The 27,691-nt window shown below is 45.2% G+C and overlaps 2 protein-coding genes across 1 annotated transcript in view; one reads left to right on the top strand and one right to left on the bottom strand.

Moving 5' to 3' along the window:
• LOC143766335 (uncharacterized) overlaps positions 1-27,691 on the top strand; it is a 569,027-nt gene that overhangs the window by 106,255 nt on the left and 435,081 nt on the right.
• Positions 10,915-27,691, bottom strand: part of LOC143766378 (uncharacterized) — a 400,099-nt gene continuing 383,322 nt past the window's right edge. Inside the window, exons 6-7 of the mRNA XM_077254026.1 lie at positions 14,680-15,910; positions 10,915-11,845 (exon numbers count right to left, since the gene is read on the bottom strand). Coding sequence (XP_077110141.1) covers positions 10,960-11,845; positions 14,680-15,910 — 2,117 coding nt within the window. The 3' untranslated portion in view covers positions 10,915-10,959. The remainder of the gene's footprint in view (positions 11,846-14,679; positions 15,911-27,691) is intronic.

The following is a 27,691-nucleotide window of genomic DNA, read 5'->3' as shown; positions in this document are numbered from 1 at the left end:
CTATTATTGAACTGGGTTGCGCAATAGTGGCAAAAAAGCGACTACAATTGGCAGTTTAGTTTCTGCCAACTACTTTTCCTCTCACACTAATATCCAGACTTGGCTTTCTTGCAGGGGTTTCTACAGATGCAAAGGCAATTGGTGTAGAACTTGTTCACATGCGGTCTATCATAAAAAAATCTTTTTGTAACCAACTATGATATAAAAAATTTATAAACTGTAACACTACGGATGTTGTACATACAGTTGTGATCAAAAGTTTCCATACCCCTACAGAAGTTTTGCTTTCTTGACCTTTCAGAGAATATGAATGGTAACACCAAAACTTTTTCTCCACTCATGGTGAGTGGTTGGGTGAAGCCATTTATTGTCAAACTACTGTGTTTTCTCTCTTTATATAAAAAAAGATCCAAATGACCCTGATCAAAAGTTTACATACTCTGGTGATTTTGCCCTGATAACTTGCACAGAAGTTGACACAAATGGGTTTGAATAGCTACTAAAGGTAACATCATCACCTGTTACCTGTTTGCTTGTAATCAGTGTGTGTACATAAAAGCTGAGTGAGTTTCTGGGATCCAGACAGACTCTTGCATCTTTCATCCAGCCACTGATGTTTCTGGATTGTGAGTCATGGGGAAAGCAAAAGAATTGTCAAAGGATCTACAGGAAAGGGTAGTTGAACTGTGTAAAACAGGAAAGGGATACAAAAAGTTATCCAAGGAATTGATAATGCCAGTCAGCAGCATTCAAACTGTGATTAACAAATGGAAAATCAGGGGCTCTGTAAAAACAAAACCACAGTCAGGTAGACCTACAATAATGTCATCCAAAACTGCCAGGAAAATTGTTCTGGATGCAAAGAAAAACACACAAATAACATCAACTGAAATACAGGACACTCTGAAAACTAGCGATGTGGCTATTTCAAGATGCACAATAAGGAGGCACGTGAAGAAAAATGGGCTGCATGGTCGAGTCGCCAGAAGAAAGCTATTACTGTGCAAATGGCACAAAGTATCTCACCTACAATATGCAAAACTCCAGAGACAAACCTCAAAACTTCTGAAACAAGGTAATTTGGAGCGATGATACCAAAATTGAACTTTTTGCCCACAACCATAAACGTTACATTTGGAGAGAGGTCAACAAGGCCTATGACGATAGGAAGACCATTCCTACAGTAAAGCATGGAGGTGGATTGCTGATGTTTTGAGGATGTGTGAGTTACAAAGGCACAAACTTGGTCAAATTTGAATGAAAGATGAACGCAGCACATTATCAGCAAATACTGGAGATAAATTTGCACTCATCAGCCTCGAAGTTGCGCATGAGAAGTACTTGAACAAAGTGAAGGTTCTGGTGTGGCCATCTCAGTCTCCTGACCTCAATTTCATTGAGCCACTCTGGGGATATCTCAAGCGCACAGTTAATGGTAGACAGCCCAGGAATTTACAGGAACTGGAGGCTTTTTGACAAGAAGAGTGGGCAGCTTTACCATCCAAGAAAATAAAGAACCTCATCCGCAAATACCACAAAAGACTTCAAGCTGTCAATGATGTTAGAGGGGGCAAAGCATGGTATTAAGAAATGGGGTATGTAAACTTTTGATCACGGTCATTTGGATGTTTCGGGTTGTCATTATGATTTAAAAAGAGAAAACACAGTACTTTGACAATAAATGGCTTCACCCAACCACTAATCATGAGTGGAGAAAAAGTTTTGGTGTTATCATTCATATTCTCTGAAAAAAGGCCAAGAAAACAAAAATCCTGCCGTGGTATGTAAACTTTTGAGCACAACTGTATTATCGACTGTTCTTTATGCCATAAAATGTATGTGGGATGTACATTGGGTAAATTAAAGATTTGCATATCAGAGCATATCACTTATACTGTCAGCACCAATAATGCCAATCTCACAGGCATCCAAACATTTTATTTCACAAAACAACAGAAGTATTTGATCCTTTAGAGTCTATGGCATTGAAAAAGTGATTAGACATAATAGGGTGGGCTTCATCCCATCTGTTCAGCAAGGATGGGCTGAAGAGGAGGAGACAGAGGAGAAGATGGATATTCCTCCTCCTGGTGGGGACAGGGAAGTCTTACCTCTTGGGAGTCTGGCACACATGACTGACTATGTCTCGCTGCCTTTCCCGTGATCCTCAAGTTATATGCATTTTTGCCAACACTGATTACTGGTTGTTTGACCTTTCTTGACTCACACTTCAAGGAGAACTTTCCATCTTTCCTTCCTGCGGCGGACTCTGCTAGTAAAATGGAGCAATACCAGAAGGCCCTAGTTTAATACTTAATAAAAAAAATTCCCATCTGACAACACTGGAGGCAAAGGTTCATTGGACAAACAAGGAGCAGAAATGAGTAAGACATACACCAGGTCCATCAGAGGCAGGTGAAGACTATCAAAGGTCTGGGTTAGTGTCATTAAACCCTCCCAGAAACCAGGCCCTGATACGCAGGACACTCTAACAAGGAGGAAAAAAGTTTTTGAAGGTGGTAAAGGAGTATCCAGCTGACCGTACCAGCACCCTCAGTGATTCCTCTGTGCAGTTCAACTATTGGGTATCCAAGCAGGATACGTGGCATTAACTGTCCCTCCATGCCTTGTAGAAGTTGACCTGCCTTTGCCTCTAGCATTTTGTCAGAGTGGGTTTTTAGTGCTGCCAAGGGCATAATAAATGAGAGGCACATCCACCTGTCAACTGAAAATGCTTACAGACTGACTCTTATCAAAATTAACCAGATTTTGGATTCAGAAAATCCTGTTTCTATGGCCAGTTTATCCTCATAGGTCAGATCTGATAGGAATTTGGCTCCTGGAATTGATCTATCTATATTTTTTGTTTGTGTGGGTGAGACAGACCTTGTATCAATATTTCTTAGCCAAAATGTACCCATTTTGTCTCCATCCCCCTCCCAAGTTTGGTACTTGAACTTAGTACATATATCTAGTGATGGGTTAGCACTAAAATGCTTGTGTGCTCGTTGCTCGGGTCGAGCATATTGGAATGCTCGGGTGCTCGACCCAAGCAACGAGCCCAATGTAAGTCTATGGGAAACTCGAGCATTTTTACCGTGGCACACGCGGGGGACTATAAAGTGACTATAAATTGTGGAAATCTATGGGAACAGTGCTCAAATGATATGGGAACATTATGGGGAAGACCACTGGAATAATTTCTGACTCCCAGGTCACTGCTGTGAGCAATGTTGTCAGAGTCTTACGCCACTTTTACAGACTCACAATAAAACATATAAAAACAAAATCAAAATAGATTTTCCTGGGAAATATTATAAGGAACATCCTTTCCAGGGTAATGACTTATATATTAGGAAAAATAATTAACCCCCACAAAAAATGCTCCTCCACACCTTGGGCTATGTTCACACATAGCGTTTGTTTTTGATGCGTTTTTTAACTTTTTGTTTTGCTTTCAACTAAGACAAATGCAACAAACACAACGATCAGTTAGAACATTAACACATAAAATCAGGATTTTACTCGAACATTCATAAGCTGGTTGGCGCGGTCAATGCCCTGAATTTATCCACGCCTGCCTACAGAATACGGTATGATGAGCTATGCCGAGAGGTGATCCTGCCCGACCCAGCCCCTATACAGTTTGCTCTGGGTACTAAGCTAAAATGTATTTTCGGCCTACAGACCGTCGATGACTCCCCCGTTGCTTTAATGCCGTGGAATCGCCGCTTTTACCCCGATTCAAAGGCTGGTTTTTATTCGCTTTTTGTATACACTGATATAATTCAACATCAGCTTGTAGGGGACAGTTACGTTCAACTGTTACGAACCGTAGAAGTTAGCGGCGATGATAATGATATTGTCACGGTGCGCTACTCTCGTCCCGATTACTTACCGCTGTGCAAACAATACTTTGACTCCATAAACATTACAGTCATGTTGGACCAGGGTACGCCGGTTAAATTCAGATACGGAAAGTGTATAGTGCGATTACATTTTAGACCGCGACAGTATTGACACGATAAAATGGTGTCTCAAAGGGTGTATGGAGATCCCGCTGTTTATGCCCGCTACTATACTGCCCAGTCAGGGCACGGGCTAGAGGGGTTCCGCGGGAGCGAGTACATGTACGGCTCTGGCCTGGCCGGAATATTTAAAGGCTTATTTCGCCGCGCCATGCCGCTTTTCAGAAAAGGCCTAGAATTAGTAAAACCGCACGTTAAGACAGCGGTCCGGAACATCGCGACGGACGCCGTCACGACCGCCTCAACGGCCCTTATGAAACGGCTAAATACACAACCTCAACAAGATGGATCTGGGATAATTTATGTCGATAAAAAAGCACAAAAAAGAAAGAGGCGCGCTTGCCCGCCTTTACCGCAAATGCTCATGAATAAAACTACCACCAAGAGACGCCCCCGTCAGAAACGAGTAAGACGCTCTGTGGACGACATCTTCTAGTCAGTTATCATGGCTTTCCTGCATGACGCTTCTGTAGAGTGCGCAAAATCTGAACTGGATATTTTTGACGTACCCCCGACACAAACAAGTATAGAAAAATCTCTATTTGTAGAAGTACAACCGGTTGCGGCTCTGTCAGACAATGAACCGTTAGAATTTTTCATATTTGGGAGCGGCGATTATTATTATGATCTGAACAACACGCTGCTGTACATAAGCTGTCGCATCGTGAAGCATGATAATACGGCTATCGCCGATGGGGCGCGTGTGGCGCTCATAAATTACCCTCTAGCCACTCTTTTTAACCAGGTCGATATTACTCTGGGAGACCGACTTATCTCACAATCGGACAATCTCTACAGCTATAGAGCGTACATAGAGACCCTTTTAAATTACAGCTCGCAGATGCTGTCATCACAATTTACAGCCGGTTTGTTCTATAAAGACACTGTGGGCAATCATAATGACTGGAGCTTGGATGGCTCAAATGCAGGGTTTATCAAAAGAGCCAATGCAGCTTCCCGCTCAAAGCCCATCGACCTCTTGGGGCCCATTTTTGGGGATATATTTAACCAACCAAAGTTAATATTGAATGGACTTGACCTTAAGGTTAAGTTAACAAGAAATAAGGATGCTTTCTGCCTCATGTCCGCAGAAGCCGAGCCGCTCTCTATGTGAAAAGAGTGCAGGTATCTCCGGCTGTCGGAATCGGTCACAGCCAGGCCCTCCTATCCCAACAGCCAAGTACGCTATTGACCGAACATGCATGAAAGTGTACAGCATCGCCGCAGGTACATGGATCACGAACCACGAGAACCTCTTCCTAGGCCAGATACCAAAAACTGTTATATTGGGGTTTGTAGATAATGAGGGCTTTAGCGGTTCTTACTCGAAAACTCGTTGCATTTCCACCACTACCACGTCAACCACGTTGCATTATATCTGGATGGCCAACAGATACCCGCGAGACCTTATAATCCTAATTTTAATGATGATTTAGCCATCAGAGAGTATATGGCGCTTGCCCATATATCTGGCAAGCAAAAGGCTGATTGTGCCATGGCGATAGATCGTGAAGAATTCATGGCTGGATTCACTCTATTTTCTTTTGATTTATCGCCTGATCAAGAGCCTGGAGGACATTTCTCGCTCATTAAAACAGGTAACCTACGTGCTGAAGTTCGCTTTGCGCTAGCGACACCCCACACGATAAATATGATTGTTTTTGCAGTCAACCACACCATTCTGGAAATTAATAATAGGCGTGAGATCTTGTACGATTTTAATTAAGTAACGATGGACAGTCTGCAGCTTACAGCGGTAGTGAAGGCCGATAATTACACAGACCGGTGTGTTTCCGTATGATTTGCTTCCGGAAGAAAGAGTGACTCAGAGACCCGCGGCATATATCGTGAATACAGACCCGGCGAATCAAGCTGGACGCCACTGGGTATTAATCGTACTCTGCGATGATAAGACGGGCATTTTTTTTGATAGTTATGGCTTTTGTCCGGCCAATATAATCTTCCCACGCGATTTTGTGACATTCCTGAACAAGAATTGTGACTCTTATTGTTACCAGAACGCGCAAATCCAGGATTTTTATACTCGTGTATGTGGCCATTATTGCATATATGTATTACACCATTTAGCGCGCGGGTTACCATTCAAGACGTTTTACAGCGTTTCACTTCTGACTTGCATAATAATGATAGTATCGTATCAGATTTTGTGTCATCAAAATTTTCAAGTTTAACTCGTTGTTCTGTCAGAAATTACCAATTTAATCAAAAATGTACTTGTCAGCTTCACACTGTTAGCTAGCATCTGCTAGCAATTAGTTAAACCTGTCTTAGAATGTGTTTTTCCTGTAGTTGTGGTATGTGACAATAAATATTTTAAACAGCTCTGTGTCTACATACTCCATCTGTTTTTTGTTGCTTTGGTCACGGTTGTGTATGTGAATGTATGTCTTGCAGAACTACATCTGTTTGTGTAAAATTAGAATGTTTTTGTAGCGTCCTTGGGAATAGACAGTTAGGGGCCACCTGTCAAATTGAGTTTGACGAGTTATATGTAAGCATGTTTTTGTTTCTCCAGAAACTCTTGACAGTAGTGGTGAATGTCTTGTATAGAGACACAGCTGTGCTTGTCTGTCAGTTTCACACTGATAGCTAGCATCTGCTAGCAATTATGTTATAAAACACATATAAAATTAGACTACGTTTCACATAACAGGCTGCAGACAGAAACACTGCTTCTAAAATACATCTTACAGAAGCACGCTCACAGCAGCTACATATAATATGAAAATCTAAAAGGATATAAAAACATTATCAAATACTGTGATAATAATCACTGTATCAAATTAACAATATCAAACTGTATCAAAAGGGAAAACCACCCAAGGGGGAGGGACAGCTGGGTGACAGGGAGGGGAGGGGTTACACACTTTGATAGGGGCGGGTCCACCTGTCAAATTGAGTTTGACGAATGGTACCTCTTCTCTACTACCCTTTGAACATACGTAAATGAGTGCCTCCTGAACGGAGTGTTCTCATTATTTAGAAGTTGGTACTCCCATACTGTTTGCCGATGAAGTGAATGCAAGGCCTGCCCTGGCACTAATTTAGACACACCCTAAAAACCCTTTGAACAGACGTACAGGATGGCCACCTGAAAGCATTGTTCCCATTATTGGGAAGTTAGTAGTCCCAAACAGTTTGCCCATGAAGTAAATGCAAGGCCTTCCCCAAATATGGATTCACCCCAATAACCCTTTTAACAGACATACAGGATGGCCACCTGAAGGCAATATTCCCATTATTAGGAAGTTGATACTGCCATACTGTTTGCCTATGCAGTGAATTGCAGTGTTGAGGCTGAAGACCCGGCAGTGGAGAATTGCAGTGTTGAACCTGAAGAACCTGCAGTGGAGAATTGCAGTGTTGAGGCTGCCCATGACTTTGGGGCATCAAGGGCCAACTACCCCAACTAGTAGCACCACTCCATTGGCAGGCACCCTCAAAGAAGAGGTAGCAGCAGCTTAGGAAGCAGACCGAGCACAGCGAGGTGTGTGGCCAGGTGACATGATTGTCCCAACCTGGGTTCTCCAAACGACTTTGTGGGCTCAAAAATGGGCAGTGGAGCAGATCTGTATTCTACTGTGGTTTCTGGGCTGACTTCCTGTAATATACCAAAGTACTCTTTTTCCAAGAACACATCTCTAAAGTCATTCAGGTACCTCAGCAGACCTTCCAAACTAGTGGAGCAAATTTATACAGTACTTATATATTTCTTAAGACAATTGAGGCTCCACTTAACAATATCCTTCTAACACCAATCAATAACAGGATTGTGAATACATAGCAATGGAAGCCCCAATACCAAACCAGTGTTACGGTTTCATATCTGACTGTGGCCTGAGGACACCTTGAATGACAGCTTACCCACCCTACAGGGATCTGAAGTGTGCTGTACTGTCAGTATTGTGAGTGACAGTCCAGTCATCCAATCTGATACTGGGACATGCTGGGCTGTCTGCATTTTGATTGACAGCCCTACTGTTCAATCTCCTCTTGCCTGCAGGTGTTTCCACAGGTGCCTCACATCCTTCATTATTTGCTAGCTATTTGACTGGATTGCTGTCTGCAGAGGGTGTCAGTTGTAACTTTGCTTAAGTTAGGTGTGCATGCTTGCTGTGCCTGATATCTTGATCTTGTTGCTAACCTCGGATTTGTGGTGATAATTCATGTGAATTATACCTTCTGCTTTTGACACTCTCTGACTTCAGGTATCTGAGCACGGACTTGGCCTCTAATTGTCCGTTTGTTGTACTCCCTGTCCTTGACATACCCTCCTGGCATTTGAGCCTGGATTGTTACCTGACCACACCTTTGTCTTAACCCTCTGTACTATGAGCTCTCCTGGTATCTGAACTTGGACCTTCTAACTACTCTATCTCATGACTTACCCGTGAGCAGTGACTCAGCATCACACCAAGCAGGTAAATTGTCCAACACATAGCAGGAGATGGAGTGAAAAGTTTCCGCTCTAAATGTGAATTCCACAGTCATCAGCTGGACAAGATTCTGAAGTACTGATGTCCTGCAAAAGTTTGAATGAGTCTGTTCAACCTAACTGTCCCTAATCCTAATTTCAGAACCAGTCCAGAATCAATGAAGTTGGTGGCAGACTAGTGTTGAGCGATACCGTCCGATACTTGAAAGTATCGGTATCGGATAGTATCGGCCGATACCCGAAAAGTATCGGATATCGCCGATACCCGATTCCAATACAAGTCAGTGGAACACCAAGTATCGGAAGGTATCCTGATGGTTCCCAGGGTCTGGAGGAGAGGAAACTCTCCTTCAGGCCCTGGGATCCATATTAATGTGTAAAATAAAGAATTAAAATAAAAAATATTGATATACTCACCTCTCCGGAGGCCCCTGCACCTCACCTTTGTTAACCGGCAGCCTTCTTTGCTTAAAATGAGCGCGTTTAGGGCCTTCCATGACGTCACGGCTTCTGATTGGTCGCGTGCCGCTCATGTGACCGCCAGGCGACCAATCACAAGCCGTGACGTCATTCTCAGGTCCTAAATTCCTAGAATTAGGAATTTAGGACCTGAGAATGACGTCACGGCTTGTGATTGGTCGCGTGGCGGTCACATGAGCGGCACGCGACCAATCAGAAGCCGTGACGTCATGGAAGGTGCTGAACGTGCTCATTTTAAGCAAAGCAGGCTGCCGGTTACTACCAGGGCGTCAGAGGGTGAGTATGTCCCTATTTTTTATTTTAATTCTTTATTTTTTACATGGATATGGATCCCAGGGCCTGAAGGAGAGTTTCCTCTCCTTCAGACCCTGGGAACCATACACTGGGAACTTCCGATTCCGATTCCCGATACCACAAAAGTATCGGATCTCGGTATCGGAATTCCGATACCGCAAGTATCGGCCGATACCCGATACTTGCGGTATCGGAATGCTCAACACTATGGCAGACCCAATAACCAAAGTTGTTCCACATTTAGCAGTATTTTGTTAGAGGAGTAAAAAGGTACCTGAGAGTCTGGGTGACCTCCTCGATAATCACCCAGGCTTAGGCATTTCCAGATGGCTTGCTTGCTTGAGAGCGAGCCGAGCAGTCCTTAAGTAAATTCCCAAAGCAATCATAATAGAGGCAGAGTCTAAGACCACGCCGACTTTTCTTCTCAACGGACAGAGGGCTGGTAGCTCTAACCTCCATTGGTTCAGCCTCAGGTATGCGGACTGCCACAGGAAGAATGACCTAAATACTCTATTGCTCACGATGTCTATCCCATAATCTTCTATACATGCAAATGGCCTGAGTCATGGCCTCCCCAAAGAACAAGGTGCAGTATGCAGAGCCAGAGCATCCTTGAGAGTATCTTATAGCCCTCTGTGGAACTGGCACAATAGGAGCTGTATTATTCCACAGGACTTTAGTGGACCATTGCCAGAACTTGGAACTATAATCCTCAGTGGTGCACTACACTGTGTCAGATTCATGTTCCTTGCCGCTGTGATCTGGATTATGTCTGGTTTGTCATAGATCATCCCTAAGGGGTCAAAAAAATGCATCAACAGCAAACTGTTCTGGGGCAAGTGGAAACAAAGAAAATGCCCAAGTCTGAGGGGCCCCTTGCAGTAGGCACATAATTATTCCCACCGGCTGGGACTCATTCCCAGAAGACCAGTGTCGTAAGATAAAAACTAGTCTATAGCTCTCCCTGAATATCCTAAACTGGTCTTTCTTCCCCAGAAAGTTATCAGGTAGTGCAACTACTGGTTTGGGAGAGACCATCTGCACATCAGAAGGTAATGGATTCATAACTACAGTCGGTAGCTGAGAGCTTGGGAAGCACCCATAGTACTGGAAAACTGGCCCTGCAGCTGGGACTGTGAATATTTTAGCTTATGATGCTCCTTGGCCAGATCCTGTATCATTTGGCACCTGATCACAAAGTGTATGAACAGGATCCATTGGTGGATGGAAAGTAAACTCCAGACGTAATGTGATTCCAGTCATTACTCACGGACAGACCATGACATAGGGTACTCAAACGTTCCGGGGTCAGATGCCAAAAGAACATGAAGTAAACTAAAGAGAGAAGACAAAGGCGAAGTCAGGTAACGGCCTGATGTCAGAATACCAGGAAGACAGCGGATCAGAGAAAAGGGGCTAGGCAAACAGATGTCAGAACAAGGTCCAAGGTCAGGCAGCAAAAGATCAACAAGCAGAGCACAAGGCAATCCACTGAGCAGATGCTACATCAGGCAGAGGTCTGGAACTGACAGCTCCGCTAAGTAGCTGAGAAATCACCAGGAATAGAAAACACCTGAAAGAAGCTCAGCACCAGATTGGACAACTGAGCTGTCAGTCAACGCATCCAAGACACACTGAGCAAAGGAATTGTGGCATTCTGATGTTTATTACAAGCTAATTTCCATGAAAACATTTCCCACATTATGAACATGAAAAAGGTTTCTCTTCTGTGTGGGTTCTCAGGTGACTATCAAGATGTGCTTGCTGTTCAAAACATTTCCCACATTCTGAGCATGAAAAAGGCTTCTCCACTGTGTGAGTTCTCTGGTGCTTAACCAAATATGGTTTCTGGTTAAAATGTTTTCCACATTCTGAACATGAAAAAGGCTTCTCCCCTGTGTGAGTTCTCTGGTGTTTAACAAAATATGAATTCTGGTTAAAACATTTTCCACATTCTGAACATAAAAAAGGTTTCTCCCCTGTGTGAGTTCTCTGGTGCTTAACCAAATCTGATTTCTGGCTAAAACTTTTCCAACATTCTGAACATGAAAATGGCTTCTCCCCTGTGTGGGTTCTCTGGTGGCTATCAAGAAGCACTTTCTGGTTATAACATTTCCCACATTCTGAACAGAAAAAAGGCTTCTCCCCTGTGTGAGTTCTCTGGTGACTAACAAGATTTGCTTTCTGTGTAAAACATTTCCCACATTCTGAACAAGAAAAAGGCTTTTCCCCTGTGTGAATTCGCTGGTGCTTAACAAAATCTGATTTATTATTAAAACCTTTTCCACAAACTGAACATGAAAATGGCTTCTCCCCTGTGTGAGTTCTCTGGTGCCTAACCAAATATGATTTGCGGGTAAAACATTTTCCACATTCTGAACACAAAAAAGGCTTCTTCCCTGTGTGTGTTTTCTGGTGCTGAACCAAATCTGATTTCTGTGTAAAACATTTTCCACATTCTGAACAGGAAAATGGCTTCTCCCCTGTGTGCGTTCTCTGGTGATTAACAAGAAATGATTTCCATAAAAAACATTTCCCACATTCTGAACATGAAAAAGGCTTCTCCCCTGTGTGAGTTCTCTGATGACTAAGAAGATTTGATTCATGGTTAAAACATTTCCCACACTTGGAACAAGAAAATCTATTGTCCGCTGTGTGAATTTTTTGATGTTTAAGAAAAGACTTTTCGAAGGGAAAACTATTTCCATATTCTGAACCTGAAAATGAATTTTTAGCTTTAGGAGCAGTTTGTATTTTAATGCTTATTTTTTTACTTTGATTTTCCTCAGTAGTCGGTAATGAATCAGAAGACAGGACTTGTTTCAAAGGATCAGATGACACATCTTTGCTCTGAAGGAATGATGGTATATCTGGAGTACTGGAATTCACTTTGATTGCATTCTGTGTAATCTCTAGATCATTCGATTTAAATAATAAAGATGTCAGCTGTCCCTCTGATCTCCTGACACAGTCATCTGCCAAGAAAAAAAAATTACTTTTGAATAAAATATCCTTGAATTTTATATTTTTGAAAATTTCTACTTAAAATGTCTGTAAAAATGGCAAGTTATAATAGAAAACATCATAGGATGAACCAATGGAGCATGGTGTTCAACTGTTTGCTCATTCTGCCTCCTAAATATGGAATAAAAAGCCACCAAACAATATTATGTAGGTAAAAATGATACCAATAAAAACTTTTACTTATCTCACAAAAACAAGCCACTATTAAGATCCATCAACTATCAATGGAAATAAACAGGTTTCCACATTATTAGTGGCTCAAATGCTCTAGAAAAAGCAACATGACTTCCATAAACCAATCTAGGAAAATCCTCTCTCCAAAAGTCAAATCTCTCCCGGCTTCTGAGCCTTGCCGTGTGCCCAAACCACATTTAGCATCCATGTATTTGGCATTACTATAGTGAGAAGAACCCACTTAATTTATGGTGCGTGTATCTCCTGGATCACAATATGGGCAATATGTGTTGGGTAATAATAGCACCATGGAATTAATGGTGCTAAATAAATAAATAATAATAATAATAATAATAATAAAATAACCAATATGCAATTTTCACTTTGCAAAGTTTACTGTGTGCTAATTTCCGGAAAGTGGCTGTGGAGTCAAAATAGTCACTATTCCTATAGATTTATTCACTTAAAGAGAACCTGTCACCCCCAAAATCGAAGGTGAGCTAAGCCCACCGGCATCAGGGGCTTATCTACAGCATTCTGTAATGCTGTAGATAAGCCCACAGATGTATCCTGAAAGATGAGAAAAAGAGGTTAGATTATACTCACCTGGGCGGGTGGTCCGATCCGATGGGCGTTGCGGTCCGGGGCGTCCCATCTTCATAGGATAACGTCCTCTTCTTGTCTTCACGTTGCGGCTCCGGCATAGGCATACTTTGTCTGTAGATAAACACCTGATGCTGGTGGGCTTAGCTCACCTTCGATTTTGGGGGTGACAGGTTCCCTTGAAGGTTATTCTTTAAAAAAAATTAAAATTATGGGGATTTCTACTGCTTTTGTTTTGTGCCATTTTGTCATGTTAGTGTGTCTGTAAATGATGTGTCCCATCTCCTCTGGAATCAGTTCCTGTGATGTTTGCTTCTGTCTCCAGGAGCCACCTTATTCATTCTGCAGGCGGAGATGGTGATGGAGAGGTCGGAACCAGAAGCTCTGGGCAGCACAGCCTCTGTCCACCCACTAAGATTAGGGTGCCTGAGACCTGTAGTACAATCCAGTCTGCAATTATGGGCGAGTGTGTTGTCCAGCTGAGGTAATCTGCTCCCTGCTTCAGCCAATTTGAAATCACCACACCCTAGTAAAGCTCAAAGCACATTGCTGGATGCTGTTTTCCAGATACAGACTTGTTCTCCTCTGGTTCAGTCCTTTGTGCTCAGCTTCCTGCTTGTGTATTTGTTTCTGGTTGTTATCCCAGCCCGTTTACGGACTACTCTTGTGTCTTCTGGTTTTGTATTTTCTCTGACCCAGCTACCTGACTATTCTTCTTGCCATCTCACTCCACAGAACAGCAGGTAATATCGTGGACCAAGCCTAGGGGTCTGAGAGTAATTCCAGATCCATGTATATGGGCTAAAGATAATGAAGGTTAGGGTATTCACTGGGATCTGGAAAGCATGTTCGTGTAGCTATCTTTCGAGCTGCCAGGTGACTATGAACAGGGGCGGATTATCAGAGGGTCAATATGAGCGGTAGCCCAGGGCCCAGTGGTGTGGGGGGGCCCTGGGCTACCGCACAGATTGACCCTCTGATAATCCGCCCGAGTGTGACTGTGAATGCCCGCCGGCATTTATGTGCCACCGGACCCGGTGGGCAGAGAGAGGGGGCCCGCATCGGGCCCCTTCTCATCTGCTCACCGGGCCCCTTCCGGCGCTGCGGCGGTTTCCTATTAACGTGCGCGCGCCCGCACGTCAATAGTTAACAACAGCCGCCAGCCAATTGGAGGCTGGCAGCTTAAGTCGGCCGCAGCGCACACGTCACCGGCATCTGGCGTCATTGTCAGTTGCCGGCGAGTGTGCGCTGCTGGAGGGAGCTCGCGGCCTGGAGCGCTGGTCAGGTGAGGAGACTCTTTTTTTGTTTTGTTTTTTTGATAAGCTAATGGTGGACACACTGGGGGCAATGCTGGAGGACACACTGGGGCAATGCTGGAGACACTGGGGCAATGCTGGACACACTGGGGGCAATGCTGGAGACACTGGAGCAGATTGCTGGAGACACTGGGGCAATGCTGGAGACACTGGGGCAGATTGCTGGACACACTGGGGCAGATTGCTGGACACACTGGGGGCAATGCTGGAGACACTGGGGCAGATTGCTGGACACACTGGGGCAATGCTGGAGGACACACTGGGGCAGATTGCTGGAAACACTGGGGCAGATTGCTGGAGACACTGGGGCAGATTGCTGGAGACACTGGGGCAACATTTCCCACATTCTGAGCATGAAAAAGGCTTCTCCACTGTGTGAGTTCTCTGGTGCTTAACCAAATATGGTTTCTGGTTAAAATGTTTTCCACATTCTGAACATGAAAAAGGCTTCTCCCCTGTGTGAGTTCTCTGGTGTTTAACAAAATATGAATTCTGGTTAAAACATTTTCCACATTCTGAACATAAAAAAGGTTTCTCCCCTGTGTGAGTTCTCTGGTGCTTAACCAAATCTGATTTCTGGCTAAAACTTTTCCAACATTCTGAACATGAAAATGGCTTCTCCCCTGTGTGGGTTCTCTGGTGGCTATCAAGAAGCACTTTCTGGTTATAACATTTCCCACATTCTGAACAGAAAAAAGGCTTCTCCCCTGTGTGAGTTCTCTGGTGACTAACAAGATTTGCTTTCTGTGTAAAACATTTCCCACATTCTGAACAAGAAAAAGGCTTTTCCCCTGTGTGAATTCGCTGGTGCTTAACAAAATCTGATTTATTATTAAAACCTTTTCCACAAACTGAACATGAAAATGGCTTCTCCCCTGTGTGAGTTCTCTGGTGCCTAACCAAATATGATTTGCGGGTAAAACATTTTCCACATTCTGAACACAAAAAAGGCTTCTTCCCTGTGTGTGTTTTCTGGTGCTGAACCAAATCTGATTTCTGTGTAAAACATTTTCCACATTCTGAACAGGAAAATGGCTTCTCCCCTGTGTGCGTTCTCTGGTGATTAACAAGAAATGATTTCCATAAAAAACATTTCCCACATTCTGAACATGAAAAAGGCTTCTCCCCTGTGTGAGTTCTCTGATGACTAAGAAGATTTGATTCATGGTTAAAACATTTCCCACACTTGGAACAAGAAAATCTATTGTCCGCTGTGTGAATTTTTTGATGTTTAAGAAAAGACTTTTCGAAGGGAAAACTATTTCCATATTCTGAACCTGAAAATGAATTTTTAGCTTTAGGAGCAGTTTGTATTTTAATGCTTATTTTTTTACTTTGATTTTCCTCAGTAGTCGGTAATGAATCAGAAGACAGGACTTGTTTCAAAGGATCAGATGACACATCTTTGCTCTGAAGGAATGATGGTATATCTGGAGTACTGGAATTCACTTTGATTGCATTCTGTGTAATCTCTAGATCATTCGATTTAAATAATAAAGATGTCAGCTGTCCCTCTGATCTCCTGACACAGTCATCTGCCAAGAAAAAAAAATTACTTTTGAATAAAATATCCTTGAATTTTATATTTTTGAAAATTTCTACTTAAAATGTCTGTAAAAATGGCAAGTTATAATAGAAAACATCATAGGATGAACCAATGGAGCATGGTGTTCAACTGTTTGCTCATTCTGCCTCCTAAATATGGAATAAAAAGCCACCAAACAATATTATGTAGGTAAAAATGATACCAATAAAAACTTTTACTTATCTCACAAAAACAAGCCACTATTAAGATCCATCAACTATCAATGGAAATAAACAGGTTTCCACATTATTAGTGGCTCAAATGCTCTAGAAAAAGCAACATGACTTCCATAAACCAATCTAGGAAAATCCTCTCTCCAAAAGTCAAATCTCTCCCGGCTTCTGAGCCTTGCCGTGTGCCCAAACCACATTTAGCATCCATGTATTTGGCATTACTATAGTGAGAAGAACCCACTTAATTTATGGTGCGTGTATCTCCTGGATCACAATATGGGCAATATGTGTTGGGTAATAATAGCACCATGGAATTAATGGTGCTAAATAAATAAATAATAATAATAATAATAATAATAATAATAAAATAACCAATATGCAATTTTCACTTTGCAAAGTTTACTGTGTGCTAATTTCCGGAAAGTGGCTGTGGAGTCAAAATAGTCACTATTCCTATAGATTTATTCACTTAAAGAGAACCTGTCACCCCCAAAATCGAAGGTGAGCTAAGCCCACCGGCATCAGGGGCTTATCTACAGCATTCTGTAATGCTGTAGATAAGCCCACAGATGTATCCTGAAAGATGAGAAAAAGAGGTTAGATTATACTCACCTGGGCGGGTGGTCCGATCCGATGGGCGTTGCGGTCCGGGGCGTCCCATCTTCATAGGATAACGTCCTCTTCTTGTCTTCACGTTGCGGCTCCGGCATAGGCATACTTTGTCTGTAGATAAACACCTGATGCTGGTGGGCTTAGCTCACCTTCGATTTTGGGGGTGACAGGTTCCCTTGAAGGTTATTCTTTAAAAAAAATTAAAATTATGGGGATTTCTACTGCTTTTGTTTTGTGCCATTTTGTCATGTTAGTGTGTCTGTAAATGATGTGTCCCATCTCCTCTGGAATCAGTTCCTGTGATGTTTGCTTCTGTCTCCAGGAGCCACCTTATTCATTCTGCAGGCGGAGATGGTGATGGAGAGGTCGGAACCAGAAGCTCTGGGCAGCACAGCCTCTGTCCACCCACTAAGATTAGGGTGCCTGAGACCTGTAGTACAATCCAGTCTGCAATTATGGGCGAGTGTGTTGTCCAGCTGAGGTAATCTGCTCCCTGCTTCAGCCAATTTGAAATCACCACACCCTAGTAAAGCTCAAAGCACATTGCTGGATGCTGTTTTCCAGATACAGACTTGTTCTCCTCTGGTTCAGTCCTTTGTGCTCAGCTTCCTGCTTGTGTATTTGTTTCTGGTTGTTATCCCAGCCCGTTTACGGACTACTCTTGTGTCTTCTGGTTTTGTATTTTCTCTGACCCAGCTACCTGACTATTCTTCTTGCCATCTCACTCCACAGAACAGCAGGTAATATCGTGGACCAAGCCTAGGGGTCTGAGAGTAATTCCAGATCCATGTATATGGGCTAAAGATAATGAAGGTTAGGGTATTCACTGGGATCTGGAAAGCATGTTCGTGTAGCTATCTTTCGAGCTGCCAGGTGACTATGAACAGGGGCGGATTATCAGAGGGTCAATATGAGCGGTAGCCCAGGGCCCAGTGGTGTGGGGGGGCCCTGGGCTACCGCACAGATTGACCCTCTGATAATCCGCCCGAGTGTGACTGTGAATGCCCGCCGGCATTTATGTGCCACCGGACCCGGTGGGCAGAGAGAGGGGGCCCGCATCGGGCCCCTTCTCATCTGCTCACCGGGCCCCTTCCGGCGCTGCGGCGGTTTCCTATTAACGTGCGCGCGCCCGCACGTCAATAGTTAACAACAGCCGCCAGCCAATTGGAGGCTGGCAGCTTAAGTCGGCCGCAGCGCACACGTCACCGGCATCTGGCGTCATTGTCAGTTGCCGGCGAGTGTGCGCTGCTGGAGGGAGCTCGCGGCCTGGAGCGCTGGTCAGGTGAGGAGACTCTTTTTTTGTTTTGTTTTTTTGATAAGCTAATGGTGGACACACTGGGGGCAATGCTGGAGGACACACTGGGGCAATGCTGGAGACACTGGGGCAATGCTGGACACACTGGGGGCAATGCTGGAGACACTGGAGCAGATTGCTGGAGACACTGGGGCAATGCTGGAGACACTGGGGCAGATTGCTGGACACACTGGGGCAGATTGCTGGACACACTGGGGGCAATGCTGGAGACACTGGGGCAGATTGCTGGACACACTGGGGCAATGCTGGAGGACACACTGGGGCAGATTGCTGGAAACACTGGGGCAGATTGCTGGAGACACTGGGGCAATGCTGGAGACACTGGGGAAGATTGCTGGACACACTGGGGCAGATGATTGCTGGAGACACTGGGGCAATGCTGGAGACACTGGGGCAATGCTGGAGACACTGGGGCAGTTTGCTGGACACACTGGGGCAATGCTGGAGACACTGGGGCAATGCTGGAGACACTGGGGCAGATTGCTGGACACACTGGGGCAATGCTGGAGACACTGGGGCAGATTGCTGGACACACTGGGGCAATGCTGGAGGACACACTGGTGCAGATTGCTGGAAACACTGGGGAAGATTGCTGGAGACACTGGGGCAATGCTGGAGACACTGGGGAAGATTGCTGGACACACTGGGGGGCAATGCTGGAGACACACTGGGGCAGATGATTGCTGGAGACACTGGGGCAATGCTGGAGACACTGGGGCAATGCTGGAGACACTGGGGCAATGCTGGAGACACTGGGGCAGTTTGCTGGACACACTGGGGCAATGCTGGAGGACACACTGGGGCAGATTGCTGGAGACACTGGGGCAATGCTGGAGACACTGGGGCAGACTGCTGGACACACTAGGGCAATGCTGGAGGACACACTGGGGCAGACTGCTGGACACACTGGGGGCAGGACTGGAGGCATGGGCAGAATGTAGACACGGGGCATGATTGGAGACACGGGGCAGAATGAAAGACATGGGGCAGGATTGGATCATGGGGCAGGATGGATACGATGGAGACAGATGGGGCAGGATGGGGAAATCATATGGTGTAGAATGGATACTCATGAGTGCAGGATGGGAGAACATATGGCTGGAGCCAGGAATGAGACACACGGGGCCAGAGTGGGGAATATTATTACCATAGGGGCTAATTAAGGGATATTATTACTGCAGTGATGTATTTATTTTATTTTTTGAGTATACTGTTTTAAATGGGGGGGGGAGCGGTCCTGTTACTGTGTAGAGTGACACTATATCGCCTTTTTTTCTCCATGTGGTGTAATGTAGAAGTTGTGAAAAATTAAGTAATGTGTTCTGCAAGCAGAGCTCGAGATAACTGTGTTATTTCTTGCAGAGACGAGTCCTGGCTGGAAGAAATGATGGCGGTCAGTGCTGGATGAAAGATGAAGGACTTCACCTAGAGACGTCACTGGTGAGTCAGTGTTACCTATACACTGACACTATACACTGTATACTATATACAGAGGTCCTGTGTACAATGTCACCAGTGATCACTGTATTACCTATACATTATATACAGAGCTCCTGTGTATAATGTCACCAGTAATCTCTGTATTACCTCTACACAGACACTGCATACTAAGTACAGATCTCCCGTGAATACTGGCACTTATGGTGATAGTATTGTGTTTTTTTGTTGTTTTTTTTAATTACTGATCAGTATTGTAGTATTCAGTCACTATGTGGTGGTAATATGTGGTCTGGAAATGGTGTTGTGGTATTTGTCCCTTGAATGTGCTATTTGGTCACCAAGTGGTGGTAATATGTGGTCTTGACATGGTGCGGTGGTATTTGTTCCTTGTATGTGATATTATTCGATCACTGTGGTTGTAATTTGTGGTCTGGTCATGGCGTGGTGGTATTTGTTCCTTGTATGTGATATTATTGGTCAAAATATACCTAAATTGTATTGCAGATTTTAACAAATATTTAATAGGTTACAGTAGAGTAGGGCCCGGCCATTTTTCTGGAATAATCTGGTTCGGGTATAACATGACCCCTGTCACATGACCCCCGTCACATGACCGGGGGGGCCACAGTGTCTGAACAGCCCGGGGCCCTGGCTACCCTTAATCCACCCCTGCCAGTACATTATGCCTGCAATCTAATCCAGCAAGATCTGCAATCAAATATCTAAATAGCGCTCCTTCCCTTCTAAACCCTGTCATGTGCCCAGACAGTGTGTACAACCGTATGTAAGGTATTGTTAGATTCAAGCGAAGCCATTTCAAAATCGATCTGTTACCCAAAATAGAGGTTTAGTAAATTTAATTGAACATATAAACACTTTTTGCTAAACTTGTAAATAAAAGGGGATTCTAGCAAAGTACAAATAAGGTAAATGTTCTTTATTAACTATTTTGTGTGGTTTCATTATCTGTTTTAAGAGTGTAAAAATCTCAAGTTTTTAATAGTACAAATCTTTCTATTTGACAATTTGCAGATATATTTGCAGGCATTGGTTCCCCGTAACACCAACATGACGGAAGTTGCCAGTCCAACTGTTAGGTCTTTCCCAGTTTGGTTGTTTTTTAAAGACTCTGCCGATAACCCCCAAAAGGCCATTTGCACAATCTACCAGGCCAGCATCAGCAGGGGTAGCAAAACTACCAGCCAGCCCAGCTCCAGCATGATCAGGCACATGGCAGCAAAGCACCCAACTTTGTGGGCTGAACCTTAGGGTCCACGAACAGTGTCTGCGGGTGAGACCACTGCTTCTTCTGCTGTTGTGCATGCAAGCCAATCCCCTGTTCATGCTGCATGCGAAGATGCCTCCTGCCCTGCACCTGTCATTGTACACACTCAACTAGCACCATCAGCAAGCACGTCCACGTCCTTGTCCCAGCGCAGTGTTCAGTTTTCCATACCCCAGTCTTAGGAACACAAGCGCAAATACACAGTCAACGGCCCACAGGCAACACTACTAAATTCCCACATTTCTCGTCTGCTTGCACTTGAAATGTTGCTTTTTAGGCTCGTGGAGATGGAAGCTTTCCACAACCTGATGGCGGTGGCCGTCCCTCGGTACCCAGCCGTCACCATTTCTTCCATTGTGCTGTCACCGCATTACATCAGCACGTGTCCCACAACATTAACTGTGCCCTCAACAATGCAGTTACTGGGAAACTCCACATAACCACGGACACGTGGACAAGTGCTTGTGAGCAGGGATGGTACATCTTACTAATCGCACACTGGGTTAACATAGTGGGAGCAAGGACCCAGTCGGACCTTGGGATGGAACACGTCCTCCCAAAGCCGAGGATTGTGAGCCCTAGGTCAATCATTATTGCCCCCACAGTCTACAGCTCCTGCACCTAATCCTCCTCCTCTTCAGCCTCCATCTCCGAAATGACCACATCAGTCACAAGCTGGAAGCACTGCAGCACTGCCTCAGCCAAGCAGCAACAGGCTGTGCTGAAGCTAATATACTGAAGAGTTGTGGACAGCTCTGAAAGAGCAGGCAGATCTGTTGCGGATACCGCTGAACCTACAGCCAGGCATGGTCGTGTGTGACAATGGCCGGAACCTGGTGGTGGCTATGAGGCGAGGAAAGCTCACACACCTGGCCCATGTGCTTAACCTCGTGGGTCAGTGGTTCCTCAAAAACTACCCGGAGCTGCTGGATCTGCTTGTCAAAGTACGCCGCCTGTGTGCCCATTTTAGAAAGTCAGCTACAGCTCCTGCCGCCCTTGCGTGCTTCAGCAGCGTTTCCAGCTTCCGGCTCACTGACTGTTGTGTGATGTCCCCACTAGTGATGGGTGAGCACTATAATTCTCGGGTGCTCGTTGCTCCGGTCGAGCATATTGTAATGCTCGGGTGCTGGAGCCCAATGTAAGTCAATGTGAAACTCGAGCATTTTTGCTGCTGTCCCCCCCCCGTGGTTCTTAAAGGGTCTATAAACTGTGGAAATCGATGGGAACAGTGCTGAAATGACTTAGGAACATCTTGGTGAAGAACCCTGGAAGCATTTCTGACTCCCAGATCACTGCTGTGAACAATGTTGTCAGAGTATTACGTCACTTTTGCAGAATCACAATAAAACATACAAAAACAAAGTGGATTTTACTGGGAAATATGTTAAACATCCTTTCCAGGGTAAAGATTTGTGTAAAAGGCAAAATAAATAACCCAAAACAAAAATGCTCCTCCACCACTTGGGCTATGTACACACGTAGCGTTTTTGATGCGTTTTTCAATTTTAGCATTGCTTTCAAACAAGACAAATGCATTCACTGGGAAATGTCAATGTACAACCTTATCCGGTCATGTGGTGTGTTACACATCATCTGACAAATCCTGTTTCATTTATGAAGGAGGGACTCTGAAAGTCTCAAAGCCCATTTTTATAGGGCCATCAGGAGGCCTTCACTATTCTTAATAGGCCAGCAGTCGGTCCTCACTATTCTCAGAGAGCTTTCAGCCGGCTATGCTTTGTTGTTCCCATTATTAAAACAGTGGGTCTCCTATCATGTTATGGTGTATGCAGGGAGTGGCAGGGCTGCCAAAAACGTAGACACATCTCGATACCCCTTTGAATCCAGTGTTGCTATTATTAGTAATTTGGTACTCCCATACTGTTTGCCTGTGCATTGAATGCAAGGCCTGCCCAGACCCAAAGTTACACACACCCCAATAACCCTTTGAACAGATGTACTGGATGGCCACCTTAAAGCCTTGTTCCCATTATTAGGAAGCTGTTACTCCCATACTGTTTGCTTATGCATTGCATGCAAGGTCTGCCCTGCATCAAATTTAGATGCAACACAATACCCCTTTGAAGCCACGTACAGAATGGCCACCTGAAAGCATTGTTCCCACTATTAGGAAGTTGTTACTCCCATAATGTTTGCTTATGCATTGCATGCAAGGCCTGCCCTGCATCAAATTTAGACGCACCCCAAAACCCCTTGAAGCCACTTACAGGATGGCCACCTGAAAGCAATGTTCCCAATATTAGGAAGTTGGTACTCCCATACTGTTTGCCCATGTAGTGAATGAAACACCTACCCCAAATTTGGATGCCCCCCACTAACCCTTTGACTAGACGTACAGGAGGACCACCTGAAAGCATTGTTCCCATTATTAGTAATTTGGTACTCCCATACTGTTTGCCTATGCATTGAATGCAAGGCCTACCAAGGCCCAAAGTTACACACACCCCAATAAACATTTGAACAGACGTACAGGATGTCCACTTGAAAGCATTGTTCCCATTATTAGGAATTTGGTACTCCTATACTATATGCCTATGTAGTGAAATGCAGTGTTGAGCCTGAAGAACCTGCATTGGACAATTGCAGTGTTGAGGATAAAGACCCGGCAGTGGAGAATGTCCATGTTGAGGATGAACACCCGGCAGTGGAGCATTGCAGTGCTGAGCCTGAAGAACCTGCATTGGAGAATGTCAGTGTTGAGGATGAAGACCTGGCATTGGAGCATTGCAGTGTTGAGGCTGAACACCCGGCCGTGGAGCATTTCAGTGTTGAGCCCGAAGAACCTGCATTGGAGAATTGCAGTGTTGAGGATTAAGACCCGGCAATGAAGAATGTCAGTGTCGAGGCTGAAAAACCTGCAGTGGAGAATTTCAGTGTTGAGGATGAAGACCCAGCAGTATAGCATTGCAGTTTTGAGGCCGAACACCCGGTAGTTGAGCATTGCATTGTTGAGCCTGAAGAACCTGCATTGGACAATGGTAGTGTTGAGGATTAAGACCCAGCAGTGGAGAATGGCAGTGCTGAGGCTGAAAAATCTGCAGTGGGTAATTTCATTATTTATGCTGAAGAAATTGCAGTGGAGAATTACAGTGTTGAGGATGAAGACCCGGCAGGGGAGCATTGCAGTGTTGAGCCTGAAGAACTTGCATTGGAGAATGTAAGTGATGAGGCTGGAGACCCAGCATTGGAGCATTGCAGTGTTGAGGCTGAACCCCCGGCAGTGGAGCATTGCAGTGTTGAGCCTGAAGAACCTGCATTGTAGAATTGCAGTGTTGAGGATGAAATCCTGGCATTGGAGCATTGCAGTGTTGAGCCTGAAGAACTGGCATTGGAGAATGTCAGTGTTGAGGGTGAAGACCTGGCATTGGAGCATTGCAGTATTGATGGTGAACATTCGGCAGTAGAGCATTTCAGTGTTGATCCAGAAGCCTGCATTGGAGAATTGCAGTGTTGAGGATTAAGACCCAGCAGTGGAGAATGTCAGTGTTCAAGCTGAAAAACCTGCAGTGGAAAATTTCATTATTGAGGCTGAAGAAACTGCAGTGGAGAATTGCAGTTTTGAGGATGAAGAACCGGCAGTGTAGCATTGCAGTGTTGAGGATGAAGAACTGGCAATGGAGAATGTTAGAGTTGAGGCTGAAGACCCGGCAGTGGAGAATTGCATTGTTGAAGCTGACCAACTCCTACAGATCCCATTATTAGGAAGTGGTTCTCCCATACTGTTTGCCTATGCAATGAATGCAAGGCCTGCCCCAAATTTGGACACACCCTAATACCCCTTGGAAGAGACATGGAGAAGGGCCTCCTAAAAATCTGTTCCCATTACAAAGGAGCGGGTCTCCTATACTTGTAATGTCCATGCAGTCAGTGTATGGGCTGTCAAAAATTTCCCCCTGGGGGGTATACTTCAACATACTGTCTAAAAATTTTGTTTACGGGCATCATAAACATGCTTTAAAACAAAAATGTTGGTGTTGCATCACAGACCACGGTCACCCTGGTGATATAGTGGTGGTGGATGAGTAGAAGGAGGAGGACAACAGCAAATAGTAATATGCTTTCTGAATTGGCCTATGTGTGGGTGTGAAGAGGTGGATGGGAATAGACCTCCCAAACAAAAGACACTGGATTTGAGTTTATGTTAGGCTGCTATCATTCGGTGGTGTTGAGAAGTCTGGCCCAATCCAGCCCTTGTTCATTTTTATAAGAGTCAGCCTGTCAGCATTTTCAGTTGACAGGCGGATGCGCTTATCAGTTATAATTCCACCAGCAGCACTAAAAACCCCGCTCTGACAAAACGCTAGCGGCAGGGCAGGCCAGGACCTCCAAGGCATAGAGAGCCAGTTCATGCCATGTGTCCAGCTTGGATACCCAATAATTATAAGACACAGAGGAATCACGGAGGATATTAGTAAGGTCAGCAAGGTACTGCCTCAGAATCTTCCAAAACTTTGCACTCCTTGTGAGAGTACCCCGTGCCTCAGGGGCAGTGCGATGGGGGGGTTCAGAGAAAACTCTCCCAGAACTTTGCCAGTGTTGCCCTGCCTTTGTTGGATTGGAATTGTGTCTCTCTCGCCTGTACTCCTTGGTTTTCCAGAGCACTTTGACCTCTGCCGCCAGCGTTTTCTGATGGGAATTTTTTAAATAATTCCTCAACAAGGGCCCTCTAGTTCTGCAACATTTTAGTCTGCCTCTGGAATAAGAGATAGAATGTTCTCCTTGTAGTGTGGGTCTAGAAGTGTCACCAACCAGTAATGACTGTCACCCAAAATTTTGAGAACGTGAGGGTCACGGGAAAGGCAGCGTAACAAAGTCAGCCATGCATTCCAGACTCCTAACAGGCGAGACTTCCGTGTCCTCACCAAGAGGACAACTGACCATGCTCTCCTACTCCCCATCCTCAGGCCATCCATACTCAACAGACAATATGACAGTTGTGCATGTAGTATCCTCTATAGCGCATGATTGTAGCTCCTGTTCTTCCTCCTTCTCTTCCTCATTGTCACCCAATCCACGTTGGAATGACATGAGGCTGGGCTGCATGTAATCACCCTGTATAATTCCTTGCTCCATCTCATCGTGCTCCGCCTGCAATGCGTCCTCTTTGTGAGCAGAGAGCATTTCAGAACACACAGAAGCGGAATGGTGATGCTAATTATGGCATCATCGCCTCTCACTATCTTGGTGGAGTCCTCATAGCTTTGAAGGATGGTACATATGTCTGACATCCGTGTCCACTCCTGAAGTCTTATGTGTGGAGTCTGAACTGAATGCCGACAGCCTTGTTGATGCTGGTAGTCAACAACTGCCCTCTTCTGCTCACAAAACCTTTCCAACATCTGCAGTGTAGCGTTCCAACACGTGTGGACATCACACATCATTTGGTGAGCTGGAAGCTGCAAAACGCTCCTGAAGCACAGCAAAAGCAGCGGAAGCTGTAGCTGACTTTCTAAAATGGGCACACAGGCTGCGTACTTTCACAAGCAGATCTGGCAGCTCCGGGTAGCTTTTGAGAAACCGTTGAGCAACGAGGTTAAGCACATGGGCCAGGCATGGTACGTGTGTGAGCTTGACTCGCCTCAAAGCCGCCACCAGGTTCTGGAGATTGTCACACACAACCATGCCTGTCTGTAGGTTCAATGGTGTCAGCCACAAATCTGCCTGCTCTTTTAGAGCTGTCCATAACTCTTCAGCATTGTGCGGTTTGTTACCTAAGCATATTAGCTTCAGCACAGCCTGTTGCTGCTAGGCTAAGTCAGTGCTGCAGTGCTTCCAGCTTGTAACTGATGTGGTCACTTCGGACATGGAGGCAGAAGAAGAGGAGGAGGAGGTGCAGGAGCTGTAGACTGTGGGGGCAACCCTGATTGACGTAGGGCCAGGAGGACGTGTTCCATCCCAAAGTCAGACTGGGTCCGGGTTTTCACTATGTTAACCCAGTGTGCCATCAGCGAGATGTACCTGCCCACAAGCACTTGTCCACGTGTCCATGGTTTAGGTGGACTTTCCCAATAACTGCATTGTTGAGGGCATGGCTAATTTTGTGGGACACGTGCTTGTGTAATGTGAGGAAGGCAGAACGGTAGAATTAGTGGGGGCTGTGGACCGAGTGCCGAGGGAAGGCCGCTGCCATCAGGTTGTGGAAAGCTTCCATCTCCACGAGCCTAAAAAGCAACATTTCGAGAGCAAGCAGACGAGAAATGTGTTAATTTAGTAGTGTGGCCTGTGTGGCGTTGGCTGCGTATTTGCGCTTGCATTCCAAGTACTGGGGTATGGACTACTGCAGGCTGCGCTGGGACAAGGATGTGGACATGCTTGATGATGGTGTTAGTTGAGTGGGTGCAACGACAGTTGCAGGGCAGGAGGTATCTTCACATGTACCATGGACAGGGATTGGCTTTCACACACAACAGCGGAAGAAGCAGTGGTGTCACCCGCAGACACTGTTCCTGGACCCTGGGGTTCGGCCCACAAAGTCGGGTGCTTTGCTGCCATGTACCTGATCATGCTGGTGGTGGTCAGGCTGGTAGGTTTGCTACCCTTGCTGATGCTGGCCTGGCAGGTGGTGCAAATGGCTTTTTTGAGGTTATTGGCAGACTCGGGAAGACCTAACAGTTGGACTGGCAACTTCCGTCGTGTTGGTGTTATGGGGAACAGTTGCCCGCCTTCTGTCACCACACTGCTTCATCCTGCCTGTTGGGTGCTATGCCTCCATCTCTCTGTGTGCTGCTGTCCTTGCTCTGCATGTCCTCCTACCAGCTAGGGTCAGTTACTATATCATCCACTACCTCGTCTTCCACTTCCACACCCTGGTCCTCCTCCTGACTTTTTGGCAATTGTTTCTCATCATTGTCCTCCTCTTGACACTTTCCCACCGTCGCCTTCGTG

Source organism: Ranitomeya variabilis, chromosome 4, assembly GCF_051348905.1.
Source record: "Ranitomeya variabilis isolate aRanVar5 chromosome 4, aRanVar5.hap1, whole genome shotgun sequence".
Taxonomy (NCBI): Eukaryota; Metazoa; Chordata; class Amphibia; order Anura; family Dendrobatidae; genus Ranitomeya; species Ranitomeya variabilis.
Note: the sequence above shows the minus strand (reverse complement) of the source record. Positions and strands in the feature narration are given on the sequence as shown.